The 14506-nt window shown below is 43.4% G+C and overlaps 1 protein-coding gene across 3 annotated transcripts in view; it reads right to left on the reverse strand.

Moving 5' to 3' along the window:
* The window catches only part of MORF4L1 (mortality factor 4 like 1), a 56138-nt gene that overhangs the window by 4389 nt on the left and 37243 nt on the right, over positions 1–14506 (reverse strand). For all 3 annotated transcript variants that reach the window (XM_033920401.1, XM_033920402.1, XM_033920403.1), the window contains 2 exons: positions 7321–7409; positions 3934–4106 (listed from right to left, as the gene is read on the reverse strand). In XM_033920401.1, coding sequence (XP_033776292.1) covers positions 3934–4106; positions 7321–7409 — 262 coding nt within the window. The remainder of the gene's footprint in view (positions 1–3933; positions 4107–7320; positions 7410–14506) is intronic.

Here is a 14506-nt window from a genome sequence, read left to right on the forward strand (position 1 = left end):
CGCCAGCTAACCATCCTTTCCCTTCCTGGGATCTTAACGTTATCTAGCCTTACCAAGGCTCCTTTTGAGCCCCTTCAAGATGCTTCCCTCTTGGATTTGACGCTTAAGACCTTTTTTCTGGTCGCCATTACTTCGGTGTGTCATGTCTTGCAGGGACCTTTTCCTCCATATCTTGGAGGCAGGGACTTCCCTTCAGGCGGTCCCTTCCTTCCTGCCGAAAGTAGTTTTGGCTTTCCATGTTAATCAGGAAGTGACCAGTTGAAGAACCTGGATGTGTGCAGAGTTCTTCTGTGTTATCTGGAGGTCACTGAGTTTCATCTCTCTGACCATTTGTTTGTGCTGACTCATTCAGTTAAGCAGGGTGCTCCTGCTTCCAAGGCCATGATTTCCAGATGGATCCATAGGACCATTTCGTCAGTCTACATTCTTTCTGGGAAATAGTCTCCTGTTTCCGTCAAGGTGCATTCTACCAGGTGTGGTTTCTTCGTGGGCCAAAGCTAGATCTGTCTCTCCTGAAGAGATTTCCAGGGCGGCAACATGGTCTTCTCTTCACATGTTTGCCAAGTTCTATAGAGAGGACATGGCAGCAAGACAGGACTCCACCTTTGGGTCCTCGATCTTAAGGATCGGTGCAGCAAGCCCGCCCTAGCTTTTTGGGGGACTGCTTTTGTACATCTCTACTGTCTAGAATGTCTCACCTATTGCACTGGAAAAAGATTGCCCTAAGCTCTTTTCCAGTAGATAGGTGAGACATTCTAGATTCCCACCCTGTCCTTCCTGCGTCTGCCTACTTAAGAATTTGTGTGTGTGTATATACACACACACACACAAATTCTTCCCAGCCCTCAAGGGCAGACAGGCATCTAAGAATCAGCATGCAGAAGCATAAACAGACTGAAAAGTAGGCAGACGCAGGAAGGACAGGGTGGGAATCTAGAATGTCTCACCTATCTACTGGAAAAGAGCTTAGGGCAATCTTTTTCCAGTGCAATAGGTGAGACATTCTAGTAGTTTATGTACTTTTTGAGAAGTACAATTTGGTTGTGCCTGTACTTCATGTGTGTTGGGTGGCTCTACTTGTTTGGGTATTAACTGAAGTATAACAGAGGCAGAGTGAAAAATCCAGAGTGGATTCCTTCTGCAGCAGCACGCGGCTATAGGGAAATAACCCTACTGTCTAGAATGTCTCACCTATTTACTGGAAAAGAGCTTACCAGGGTAAGTACATAATCTCTTTTTCTAGTACAAATCTACACACGTATGTTTCAAGTAAGGCGCTTCCCCCCCCTCAAAAAAAGAGCGGACTAGAAGGTTCCTTCAATCCTCTTTTTCCAGGGGACAGCAGGCACCAGCTGCTACTACTACTACTTATTTCTATAGCACTAAAAGCATATGCAGCCCTCTACAAGCAACACGCAATATACAGTCCTTGCTCAGAAGAGCTTACAATCTAATTGGACAGACAGGACATATAGGGGTTGGGGAGTTTCTTGTAGAGGGAATGATAGGTAATTTTATGAGTGGGAGTTAGGAGTTGAAAGCAGCATCAAAAAAGTTGGCTTTTAGATTAGATTTGAATACTGTCAGAGACAGCACCTGACAATGACTGAGGCAGTTTATTCCATGCATACGGTGCAACAAGATAGAAGGGACAGAGTCTGAAGGTGGCAGTAGAGGAGAAGGGAACAGATAGGAGGAACTTGCCCAGTGATTAGAGTTCACAGGGGGAAGGAGAGGGCATAGCAGGAGAGGTGTGGAGAGAGAGAGATTAAAAGGTTGCAGAGGAGTTTGAACTCTATGTGGAAAAGGATGAGGAGTCAGTGAAGTGACTTGGAGAGGGCTACTGTGAGCGTAGTGGCTCTCACGTAATATATGAGAGGCATTCAATAATTTATCTACCCGAGTATGGAAAGAAAGTAGATTGCATGTTGAAACAAGTCTATGCATGTTGTGACATGTCAAGGTTACTATTGCACAGTTGTGGCTCAATGCGAGTAATATTCCAAGAAACAGGATGTCAGGAGAGTCCTCGTGCGAATCAAGTATGAAACTGCTAGATCAGGAGCACCATTCAATAGTAGAAATTTCTCACAAAAAGGGAAATAGCGATTCATGAATGCAGATTGCAGTTTATAGTGAGTCTGCCCCATCATCCTACAAAGTAAAATTTTGAAGCAAGCAGTTTTAAGTGGGGTAGAGATTCCATTGAAGATGACCCTCACACTGGATGGCCTTTGGAAGCAACTTCGACAGAAATATGTAAGAAAGTCGAGCATTTAATTCAGTCAAACGAATTAAGGTTTCCTGAATAGCTGAATAAATGGGCATCTCGGCAGGTACAGTTTGGAAAATAATTCATGAAAAGCTGGGCATGTCCAAGATTAGTGCAAGATGGGTTCCAAGAATGCTGATGCCATGTCAGGCCATGAGGATCCAGTGCTGTTAGGAGAACTTGGATATGCTCCATGAAGACCAAATGAATTTTTTTCATCATTTGGTGACTGGAGATGAGACTTGGGTCTATCACAGAGATCCTGAATCATAAATGGAGTCAATGCAGTGGAAGCACAGGTCATCCCCCACCCTAAAAAAGTTCAAGACAGAAAAATCTGCAGGCAGAGTCATGGTAACTGTCTCCTGGCATGATGAAGGACTTTCGTTTCTGGAGCTTATGCCACACAAGAAAACCATAAACAGGGATAGTTATGCCACACAATGATCGCTTTGCGGGAGTCAATCAAGATGAGGAAAACGCACAGAAGCGTGATGCTTCTTCACAACAATGTACCAGTGCACATGTCAAGACAATCACAGACTGCCAATCCAAGAATGTGGGTTTCAGCAGCTGAACCATTCACCCTACAGTCCTGACCTGGCTCCCTCAGATTATTTCCTGTTCCAAGTTTTGAAGAACCCTCCATGGACAGCAGTTTTCAAGTGATGAAGACATCAAGGAAGCTGTGACATCCCTGGTTTGAAACTCAAACAGAACGAATTCTTTTCAAAGGCATTAAAGTCATTGCAGGAAAAGTGGATGAAGTGTTTGGAGCTATCAAGGGAATATACTGAAAAATAAAACAAAAATGTTTTGAAAACTTTTCTCTTTCTTACTGAGGTAGATAAATTATTGAATACCCCCCTTGTAAACCGTGTAGCAGAATTTTGCACAGATTGAAGAGAGAGATGGAGAAGAACACATGCAGTTCGTTCCCTCTAAAAAAAAAATTGGAGGCAGTATGGTCGTTACACTGTGCACGTGTGTATATGCATCTCCTACTCAAGCCCCAGTCTTTTCTTCCTGCTCAGTCCTTATTCTTTTGTCCCCTTCCTGATCCAGCCTTCTCAGTGTCCTCTCAACCCACACCATCTGCACCTCTCCCTCAATTTCAGTCATTTTTTAGCCTTGTATAGGGTAATTGCCTTTCATCTTCAGTAGGCCATTTCCTTCTCTCAAAAGAATAGGTCAGTAATCTCCTCTCCTCTGGCCTCAATTCCCTTTCTCAGTTAAATCTCTTAGGCAACGTGTTCCACCCTCCCACCCAAGAAGCCCCACTCTAGCTTTAACCTCCCCTTCAGTCTGTGTGGGTGGGTGGGGTGGGGTAGAGGGCTCCTTTCACTTTTTCAGTGACTCAGCCTACAAGCTATGCAGCTACTAAGAAATACTGGTAGTCAGACATCAGAGTATGAGAGAACACACATATCCCCTCAATCTGGTGTCAGTCTCTTCCCACCTCTCTCACTTGTCTCAATCCTGCATTTAATGCTGGCAGCAGGAATTTCATGAGATGCTGTACAGTTGCTCGATATATCATGAAGCCCAAGAAACAGGGCAATTCATGCCACAGCAGACAGGCATCAATGAAAAGTGTTACAGCAGGGAAGACAAGAGGGACACATGGGCATTGCATAAAAGGTGGCGATGCCAATACTGACCAAATAGTCGGAGGAGATGTGGTGCTCCATAGATCTGGGACATGGGGGCATCTGGATGATCTGCCAGGATTTCAGCATACTGTGGTCTTTCAAATTTATAAAGCAGTTGAGTGCCCAGCATAACGTTAAAGTACTCCTTTATCCCAGCAACCACCTCATTCACTGCATATTCTCTGGCAAACACAACAAAACGGGTGAGAAGAAACAAAAACAAGATGTTTAAAAAAAGCATTAATGTGCAACACCAGCAAATGCTGGCAGGGCCCATCCTGGATGAGCAGCTAGCCCCCAGTTCAATGCTGCTAGATACCACTCCAGTCAATGATCACCGAGACTTACGTTTCACACACACAGGTATGCCTCAATAACACAAGTCATATACAAAGGGCTTCCGGATGTTCTATCAAAATATATACACATTTTTTCATTTATATTCTGCTCCATCAACATTTCTAGGCGGATTCCAACAAACTTACATATTTTATAACAGACAAATGCATTAAAAAAGCAATTGCTTAATAAAAAAAAAAAAAAAAAAAATCAAGATACCTCCCTAAATAAAAATATTTTCAACAAAATCTTGAAACAATCATCACCAAGCCCTTATGGTTGCTCAGGTAATTGGTTCCATAACTGCAGTCACGCACTTAGAATATAATTTCCTATATTCTTTCATCTCTCAAGTAACACCGAGTTTCTCTCAATATATTGCTGCCTCTCTCAGTTTTACCCCTCATTCCACTATCGCTAAAGATCCTCTCTGCTCACATGTGTAACCAGGCTTCACAACCTGGATCTCAAGCTTTCTGCCTCTTCTGACCTGTGAAATGACCCAAGGGTGGCCCATGGCTCTTTCCCCCCCCCACCCCCTGTGCTTCATGACACAAGATCGCTCCTCATCTGACCATCCAGTACAAGTGTGGCAAGATATTGGGTCCTATGTTTTCTTGAATTCCGATACACTTTTTTGGCTCTACCACATCTACCAGGAGGCCATTCCACACATTCATCAACTTTTCTGTGAAAAAAATATTTCTTGAGGTTATTTCTTAGTCTATTATTACCTTTCACCTTCATCCTATACCCCCTCATTCCAAAGTTTCCGTTCAGTTGAGAGAGACTTGCTTCATGCGCATATTTAAATGTGTATCATATCTCCCCTCTCCTGCCTTTCATCCAAAGTATACAAATTGAGATCTTTAAGTCTGAGCCCATATGCTTTATAATGAAGACCACCGACCATTTTAATAGCCTTCCTCTGTCTGGACCAACTTCATCCTGTTTACATATTTTTAAAGGTACAGGCTACACAATATTTTAAATAAGGTCTCACCAAAATCTTATACCGGGGCATCAATACCACCTTTTTCCTACTGGCTATTTCTTTCCCTATGTACCCATGCATCCTTCTAGCTTTCACCATCGCTTTTTCAACTTTTTGGCCACCTTAAGATCATCACATACAATCACACCCAAGTCCCACTCCTCTTTCATGCACAAAAATTCTTCACCCCACCCCCCCACCCCACTCTACCTTATATGAAGATTTTATGGGAACTAAAGGCCTTATTACTTGTTTGCACAAATATTTGGGATCTCATTCTTCTTCTGCTCTACTTCATACTAATTGGGAATGGGGGGGTTTCCTTGAGCAAAGATGAATAGAAAATCATTGAAAAAAACTTGTGAAATGTACATTGTCAATATCTGATAAGAAAAATGCTAAGATATTCTACATATGTTATCTTACCCCAGCTTGTTTGCATCCTATGTTTCAGGGGCTCCTTCCACTTGTTGGAGGGGTTGCTTTTGGTAGACTTACCCTAAGACATGGGTGTTCTGGAGGGCTATTTAGAGTCACTTACAGAGTTGGCTTGGATGTCCTATTCTTTGGCATCCAGCTATAATGTATTTTTTTTTCCCCAAAAAAGAGTCTCCATGTCTCACTCGCACACAATCTTTTTTGGTGTGCCAAGCTCTTCATGTTGCTCGATTAACCTTGGCAAGCCACTGGATACAGCGTTCTGTGCCATCTCTAGCTTTCCACATTTCAAAGCTGTGGTATTTGTGTGATATGGAGCGCTTTATTGCTTTATCAAAAGAACTTTCCCTAAGTGGGAGAATATTTGGGCCTCATTTTTGGCAACAAACGCTAGTCAAGGTTACGAGTTAATTTGCACTGCATTGTTATTAATATATTCATTTGCTGCACTGTATTCCACTCTGTGGTGTACTGTATGTTTGCTTTAAAGTTTGAGGGGGAATTCTCTTTTTGATTATAAAAAGATTTGTCTTTTAAAAAAAGTGACCAGAATTTTGAATGGGCTCCCTTCCTTTGTATATTTAACTGTGGAGTTTTTGTACTTGCTATTTTTATAATTGCTTGCATTTTTAAATAAATAAAAAATAAAATAAATCTTCACCCCTCTAAACTGTACCCTTCACTTGGGTTTTTGCAGCCGAAATGCATGACCTTGCATTTCTTAGCATTAAATTTTAGCTGGCAAATTTCAGACCATTCTTCAAGCTTCACTAGGTCTTTCTTCATGTTAGTCACACCATCCGGGTTATCTACTCTATTGCAGATTTTGGTATCATCTGCAAAGAGGTAAATCTTATCTTATATGCTAAAACTGAACCTTGAGGCACACCACTGGTAAGTAACATCCCTATGCCAGGGTGGTGGTCAATCTCCATTGACCACTACCCTCTGTTGCCTTCCAGTCTGTCATTTTGGGGCCCATCCTGAGAGAACTCAGTTTCTTTATTAGACGTCTGTGTGGAACACTGTCAAAGGCTTTGCTAAAATCTAAATACACCACATCTAGCACTCTCCCTCTATCCAATTCTCTGGTCACCCAGTCAAAGAAATTGATCAAATTTGTCTGACAAGACCTGCCTCTACTGAATCCATTTATCTGGGATATTCAACAGTACTTGCCAAATATCTCCTCTCAACTGTGAAAATAAAAGCCAGTTATTTTGTAGGCAGTGCGGGGGTGGAGTCAGCACTTACCCGGATAATTGCCGATATTCAGCCCTTAACCTGTTAACTGTCAAACAGGACCACATAAATTGCAGTCCTATCATCAATGCCTGGTTTAACATAATCAGTTAAAAAATGAATATTGGCAATTATCCAGTTAACTGTGGTCCACCCACACATACCCAGATATTTAATGCTGGTGTCAGACATGGCTCAGCACTGAACCACCAGGCATAAAACCAGCAGTGGCCATAAAAATAAATCAATCACCAACTGCTACCAGCTGACTATTAACACAATCCTACAAGTCAGCCTCACAATAAAATCCACTGAGAATAAAGGCCAAGCTAGGTACAACATGGCAAAACTCACGCACCCCTCCATTGCAACATGCTACATACTTGTTATCAGTGTTTCCGCGGGATTTCTTGTAATTTGCATAATCATCCAAAACAGAATCCACGTTCTTCTTTGCAGGAAGATAAAAGAGCTAGAGAGGAGAGAGGTACTTCAGAACATCAAATTCACAGGCAACCCTCTTTCATTCCCAGGTACTCCAGCCAGCCTAGGACAGTCCAAGAAAACAAGTGGGCAGTCGGTCCACAAGGGCCAGAGTGGCAAGAAACAAATGGCAGACCAAGCCACAAAAAAGATAATCCAAACACCTTTAGCTGTTTTGCCCTAATTTGGGCTGCTTCAAGGGAAAAATATGAACCAGATATAGTCAAAATCCTCTCTCTCTCTCTCACAGTACACACTGTTGCTGCTTAAAAGGTGTTTGGATCAACCTTTGTGGCTCAAGTTTGGTTCTTACTACCCACAAACTAGGGCAGGGCCAACACATAAGAGACTCAAGGTCCAAAGCCATTGTAGCATTTGTAGTGCAACCCCCAGGAGCCTTATGCTTTCAAAATGAACGGAATTTGCAAAAATAAGGGAGCAAACAAGGTAGCCAAACTTCACACAGGGCACAGCTATCACCTGGATGAGGCATTCAGCTAGGAGAGTGATCCTATGCAATTCAAAGGTAATAGCTATTATACAGGATGGCATAGAAGGATTAGGTTTTTACATCAATAATCCTCTTTCCTGGAGAACAGCATATGATTCCATATGGATGAGTTAAGCACCTCAACTCACAAGTTGCTTGCATAAGACATTTTCTTCTTTCCGCCACTCGTCTCTATGGGCAGTGCCCCCTCTTCTCAGTCTGTACCAAAGCGAGAGGGGACCTCCTCAATCCAGATAATTTCAATCTGCTCTGCAATAGTAAATAAGAGTTAATAACTACCCAACAGGGCAACATGTGCAACTGGCACTAGCACTTGTGCAGCTCATAGTATGATCAACAAAAACAAAGGACTTGTGCATATAATATCTACGATATATTATAGAACTCTCAGATACCTGTACTGTTAAATCATATTCAATTTTTCTTAACAGTTTACACAGGTCAGAGATATCATTCATTGAGTTCTATATATTATATTAGAAAGTGCAAATGCTTTGTGCAATAAACCCAAAACAAAGTGCTAACGTGCTAATGAAACCAAAAACGGCACTTATCTCATAATGCCTTCTGTTGTAGAATGTTGCAATTTATTGTGCCCAACGGGCACTTATTAATCGAGGAGAAAAGCTGCCCATTGTTGCAGCCTAAGATTAAGACCCCTGAAGAAGCCGATGACAAGGCGAAACGGGTCCTATGTTTTCTTGAATTCCGATACACTTTTTTGGCTCTACCACATCTACCAGGAGGCCATTCCACACATTCACCACCTTTTCTGTGAAAAAAAAGGAGGTGGAAAAGGGGATGCGTCTTATGTACCGAATATAATTTTTTTTTTAACACACCCACCCCAGTACCTTTTTGTAAATGCCGGTGGTCCAGCGCGGTCTTGGCAGGAGCTTTCCATGCTCCTTGCTCCTCCCTCACTGGATGACTGCCCTTTCTTGATGTAGAGTGCGCCGCCTGCCTGATCTTACGCTGTTCTCTATGGCAGCAGCTGCATACACACTGCTTCCTCGTGCTTCTTAGCCCCGCCCCTTCCTCAGCCAGGATCCACATAGCCCCGTCTCACTCATCTAGTACCCCACCCTGTTTGTTTCTTTGTGCGCGCTCCTCGCTCTTCCTGCTCCACCCTCTGCCGCGGGTTAAGTTTGCTCCTAGATCCCAGCCCCACCCCCTCTCCACATCCGTTCCCGCTCTCCGACTCGTTGCTCCTCTGCCGGCTCCATGGCATATAGTCAGGGCGAAGGGAAGAAGGTGGTCTACTCCTACTACAACGGTTAGTTACAGGGGCACCGCGGCCTCCCCCTCCCTGGAGCACGGCCAGGACTCTAGGCTCTGCAGCAGAAAGGGGGATGGGCTGCTTCACTGGGCCCGGTAGGGGGAGTGTCATGGAGGTTGTAGCACGGGGGGGGGTGTCTGAGGCCCTGAAGCAAAGGAACCTTCTTTATAGAGGGAAGCCAGCAGCAAGTAACAAAGGCTGCAGAAAGCCCTTTACTCTTGAGATGTTCAGCTCCAAAGCCACAAACTCCTGCACTTCCAGTGCTCAAACACTGCCCTGATGCATGCTCCTGCATCACCCACATGTCCCTAAAGCATCTCATACCACCAGACGCACCTACGTGTAGAGGAGGAAAAACCAAGAAAAAAAAATTCAGAACCAAATTTTTTTTCTTGGGTTTTTCCTCCTCTACAGGTGGGTGCGTCTTATGGTCTGGTGTGTCTTATGGTCCGAAAAACACAGTATTTGAGGCTTATGCAGATGGGATCAGATGGTTTGCAATGATGGGGACCGAGCTTGGACAAATTTTATCTCCATGTCATTCTCTAATGCGTATCAAGACCAATCCAGGGCCACCAGGATTACCACACCTCAATAGGCCGAATCATACACAGTATAATCTATCAGCCATTGGGGGGGTGGGGGACACAGGAGCCTGTTTACTGGCTTTGACCTTCGACTGAAGAAACGAGCTTTCTTGTTGTCTGCTTATGCAATGAGATCAAATGTTGTTGGATGCCCCCCCAGCCTGCACATTGCCCACTCCCGCTACATGAGCCATTGTGATGGCCTGCAGATAGGCCTCTGCCCAGTCAAACAGCAATTGGGTCTCCACCTGTAGCAAAGCACTCTTTGTTCCCCTTGTCTTGTTGACGTACGCCATGGCTGTGGCATTGTCAGAGAAGACCCTGACTGCTTTGCCCTTCAGCTTCACCTGGAAGAACTGTAGGGCCAACCAAATGGCTCTGAACTCTAATCTGTTGATGGACCATGCCCTCTATAAAAACAATCAACGCCCTTATACTGGATAACCCTGCACTCCAGCTGAAAAGACTGGCTTCTGCATCAGATCACCCAAGATTCTATGTGGAGAGGAAGGCCTCTAGATTAGAGAATGACGCAGGGAATAAAATTGTCCCCGCCTGTGCGAGCTCAGCCCCATCTGATCCCATTTGCATATATATATATATATACACACACACACACAGAGATCTGGAATTAAATTCCATCTGTTATTAGACCTTTCGGAAGTCTATGAAAACTCTTATTCCAGCGATATTAGGACAATGGTCTTAGGGTATATAAATAATTCAGCAATCACAACAACAAAGGTGACCAATTGGTGTTCAGTCTCTTTATTGGTAAATAGACTCGACACGATCGTGTTTCAGCCTATGTGTTGAATTTGATCAGGCAATTTCCAAGAAAATCTCAATGCATGCTGCAGCTCTTACAAACAGCGTCTGCTGTGGTGCACGTTAAAATGAAGAAGCAGCACAGCAGACACCGTTTGGAAGAGCTGCAGCATGCATTGAGGTTTTCTTGGAAATTTCATGATCAAATTAAACATAAGACTCCTGAGGCAGGCCGAAGCACAATTGTGTCGAGTCTGTTTAACAATAAAGAGACCGATCACCAATTGGTAACCTTTGTTGTTGTGATCGCTGTTCACCATTGTGAGGGCAGTTTCTCCTGTTTGCACTCAAGTTCTATATAAATAATTCCCATTAGATGGCGGGAATTCATGAATTATATCTTTATACTCAAGTCAATTACCACTAATTTTGTCAGCTACTTATTTGTTAACTGAATCAAGCTCCTTTCAGGAGATGATGCGGTATACAAACTTAAGTTTAAATTAGATTAGACTGTCTGAAGCACTGCCTGGTGACATTCCATTTTGGACAGCGCTCTGATTAGTCAATCGTCCAAGCACGGATGAACTTGAATGCCTGATTTGCGCATATGTGCTGCTGCCACCATCATTACTATAGTAAATTTGCAAGGCACTGAAGGGCAGCGCCAAGAACTGAAAATGGCTCTCTAGCACATAGAACCTGAGACACCTCCTGTGGTCTGGGAATATGGGTATATGAAGGTAAGCCTTGTGAAATCCAGCAAGGCCAAAAATTCGCTTGGAGCTACCAAGGTGATGACCGATCTCACCGTTTCCATCTGGAACCTGGGAACGTTTGCAGTTGATTCAAAATACTGCTATTAAGATAATTTCAGGAGCAAAGAAGTATGATCACGTAACCCCTCTTCTTCAAAATGCCCATTGGTTGCCAGTCTCACAAAGAGTAACATATAAAATCGCCCTTTTAACATTCGGAACTCTGCAGTCAAATGCCCCAGCCTTCATAGACAGATTACTGATCCCATACGACCCACCAAGATCCTTAAGGTCCACATCTCAATTTAACCTCAACATTCCTTCCCTAAAAAATATCGGCACACGCCGTACCTCAATTTTTTCAGTCACAGCCCCAACGATCTGGAACACTCTTCCACTATATTTAAAAATGGAAAAAAACTTAAAAAAATTTAAAAGTAACTTAAAATGTTTCCTTTTTAACGAAGCTTTTAACTGAAAAAAAAAAAAAAAATAAAGAGGCACATTTCAGACATCAAATCATTAATACTAGTTTTTACTTTATACCCTTCCCCCTAATTCCTTTTGTGTTTACCTTAAATGTTTCTTATTTTTATTTTATCAATTGTATTTCTTACCCCCTTTACCAATCGTGTCTATTGTATGCCTGTCTATAATTACCTAATACGTCAGTCATGTCGATCTTAAAAGTTTGTATTAAATGTTTTATTTTTTATCTGTAAAGTTATTTTTATTCTGTACAACGCTTTGAAGAAACGAAAAAGCGTTTAATCAAAAATTGAATAAACTATAAACCTTTAATGCTGCATTGACCAACATGAGATCCAAGATTGGTCTCCAATCTGAGAGTCTCTTGGGCATGATAAAGTATATCAAGTATCTGCCTGAGCCTGCATCTGGCACCAGCTGAAGGCTCCAATTTCTAACAGCCTTTTCATAGTCGCTTTGACTTTGCTGTCTCTGGTCTTCCCAGAGTCCAGAAAGATGCCCCAAAGGAGACAGAATTTGAGTTTGTAACCCTCTCAAATGGTGTCCAGTACCCATTGGTCTGATGAAATCTGAACCCAAGTCTCCCAGAACTCTGAGAGTCTCCCTCCTATGCAGGGGATCCCAGAGACAACCTGACATCATTGGGATTTCTTAGGATTTGTGGCGGGGTGAGAGCCAGATGGGAGGTTCTTCTAGAGTCCCCAAACCTCTGTCTAGCACCTTGGAAGGACCTTTGGGATGAGAAACCCGTAGACTCATAATGTGGTTTTCTATAGCCGCAAAGGAACCACGACCATGGCTTACTGTCCAGTAAGGACTTGAGACAACAATCCATCATGCTGGTCATCAAGCCATCCAGTCCTTTCCCCCAAAAACTCTGCTCCTTAAAAGGGAACTTGCTCAAGGTGGCCTTAGATGCCAGATCCCCCACCCAGAGCATTCTGTGGGCAGAGATTTAATACGCTGACACTTTACTCATGATCCTGAGCATGTCAAATAGTGTCCACACATGACCCTGAGCATGTCATAAAGAACGTGCATCACATAGTTCACCCAAGCCGGGAGGGCTCTCTGCCCCCTCTGCAGCAAGATTCTGGCATAACATTTTATGGCAGGCCTGCACCAAAAAGGAAGCCTTAAAGCCTAAAGCCAATACCTAAAACTTCCTTTTGAAGACAAAGACCCCCCTCGCATCCTCCCCCCTCCAATCAAACTACCAGCAGACCTCCCCAACGACCCTAACAAGTAACCAACCCTAAACTTCATCTTCCCTACTAGTATTCCTCAATTCTCCTCCCTTCCTCAATTTCTCCCCTCTGCCTCCTCTATTTAACGTCCTCTAAATTCTAATCCCCCTGCATCTACTGTGTAAGCGTCCCCCAAATTGTAACTTCCTGGAAATGCCCAGCTATCTTATACTGTAATCCGCTTTGAACTGCAAGGTACAGGCGGAATAGAAGTCACTAATGTAATGTAATGTAAAGTCCACATTGTGAACCTGAGAATCCTCTACCGTCACTAGGCAGAGAACTTCTTTTAGTAATTTTGAGTCACCAGAGAATCCACCTTAGGTGGAGCAAACAAATGCTGAAAATCAGAAGTCATGGGATACAATTTCATCATTACCTTGGCCCCTGTCAGAAGACCCCCAGCCGTTTCCCAATACTCTCTTTTCATCCTGGTAATCGCTGAGTGAGAAGGGAAGCATATGGATTGCTATTTGATACTGCTTAACAGTGAGAGCTGGGCAGTAGAAAACTGCAGGGGACTAAATCCCGCAGAGAAGCTAATAACGTCAGTTAAATCTGCCAGCTTAAAAAGCCTGCGCACCACCCAGGGAGGACACGTAGGATTTCATCTGAGCCCAGATTGTCCTAGTCCGTTCCCAACTGGGCCTCCGGCTTCTGCAGCAAGTCCTTGTTTTGTGGAAGAAAACTCCGTAAGCTCCATACATCAAAAAGTGATAAAATCATGGTCGAAAACCCGACTTGGGCCCTCTGCAGAACCACCACACATCTCTTCTCAGGGTCAGGGATGTTTGCACAAGAGTGCTTCGCAGGCAACACTCATTTAAGAGGCTGTAACCAGGCTTTACAACACAGATCAAGCTTTCTGCCTCTTCTGACCCAAATGGGCTAAGCCCATGGCTCCCACCCCCACCCCTCACAAGAACACTCCTCATCCAACTATACAGTGCAAGTGTGACAAGATATGGGGTCCAAACCACCTGAGGTGTCCATAATTGATTGAGGCAGAAGGCAGCTTCAGAAATAAAACCAGGAAATTCACAGCAACATTTTAGCACCAAAAAGCAAAACCAAAAGTTCAAAATTGCTGGAAACAACATTTTAGAGGTGGAGGACCCTTGGAATACCCTCGGAAGCCCTTACTTTTGCCGACTTCTGACCCACTCCAATTTTCCCATAAATAATGAGCTGTACTTACAGATCTGCTACGAATACAGGAGTACCTTCTTTACTGTACTTTTTTGCTCTGACTGTACCTTTTTCTCTGATTACTCCATCTTTCGCCGATTGTACCATTTTCGCTAATTGTATCATTTTCTCTGGCACCTAGTTTCTCTGATTGTACCATTGTAACCTTTCGCTGATTGTCCAGCCCTTCTTCACTGTAAACCGCCTCGAACTACTATGGCTTTGGCGGTATATAAGAAATAAATTATTATTATTATTA

The sequence above is a fragment of the Geotrypetes seraphini genome, chromosome 14 (assembly GCF_902459505.1).
Source record: "Geotrypetes seraphini chromosome 14, aGeoSer1.1, whole genome shotgun sequence".
In the NCBI taxonomy this organism is placed as follows: Eukaryota; Metazoa; Chordata; class Amphibia; order Gymnophiona; family Dermophiidae; genus Geotrypetes; species Geotrypetes seraphini.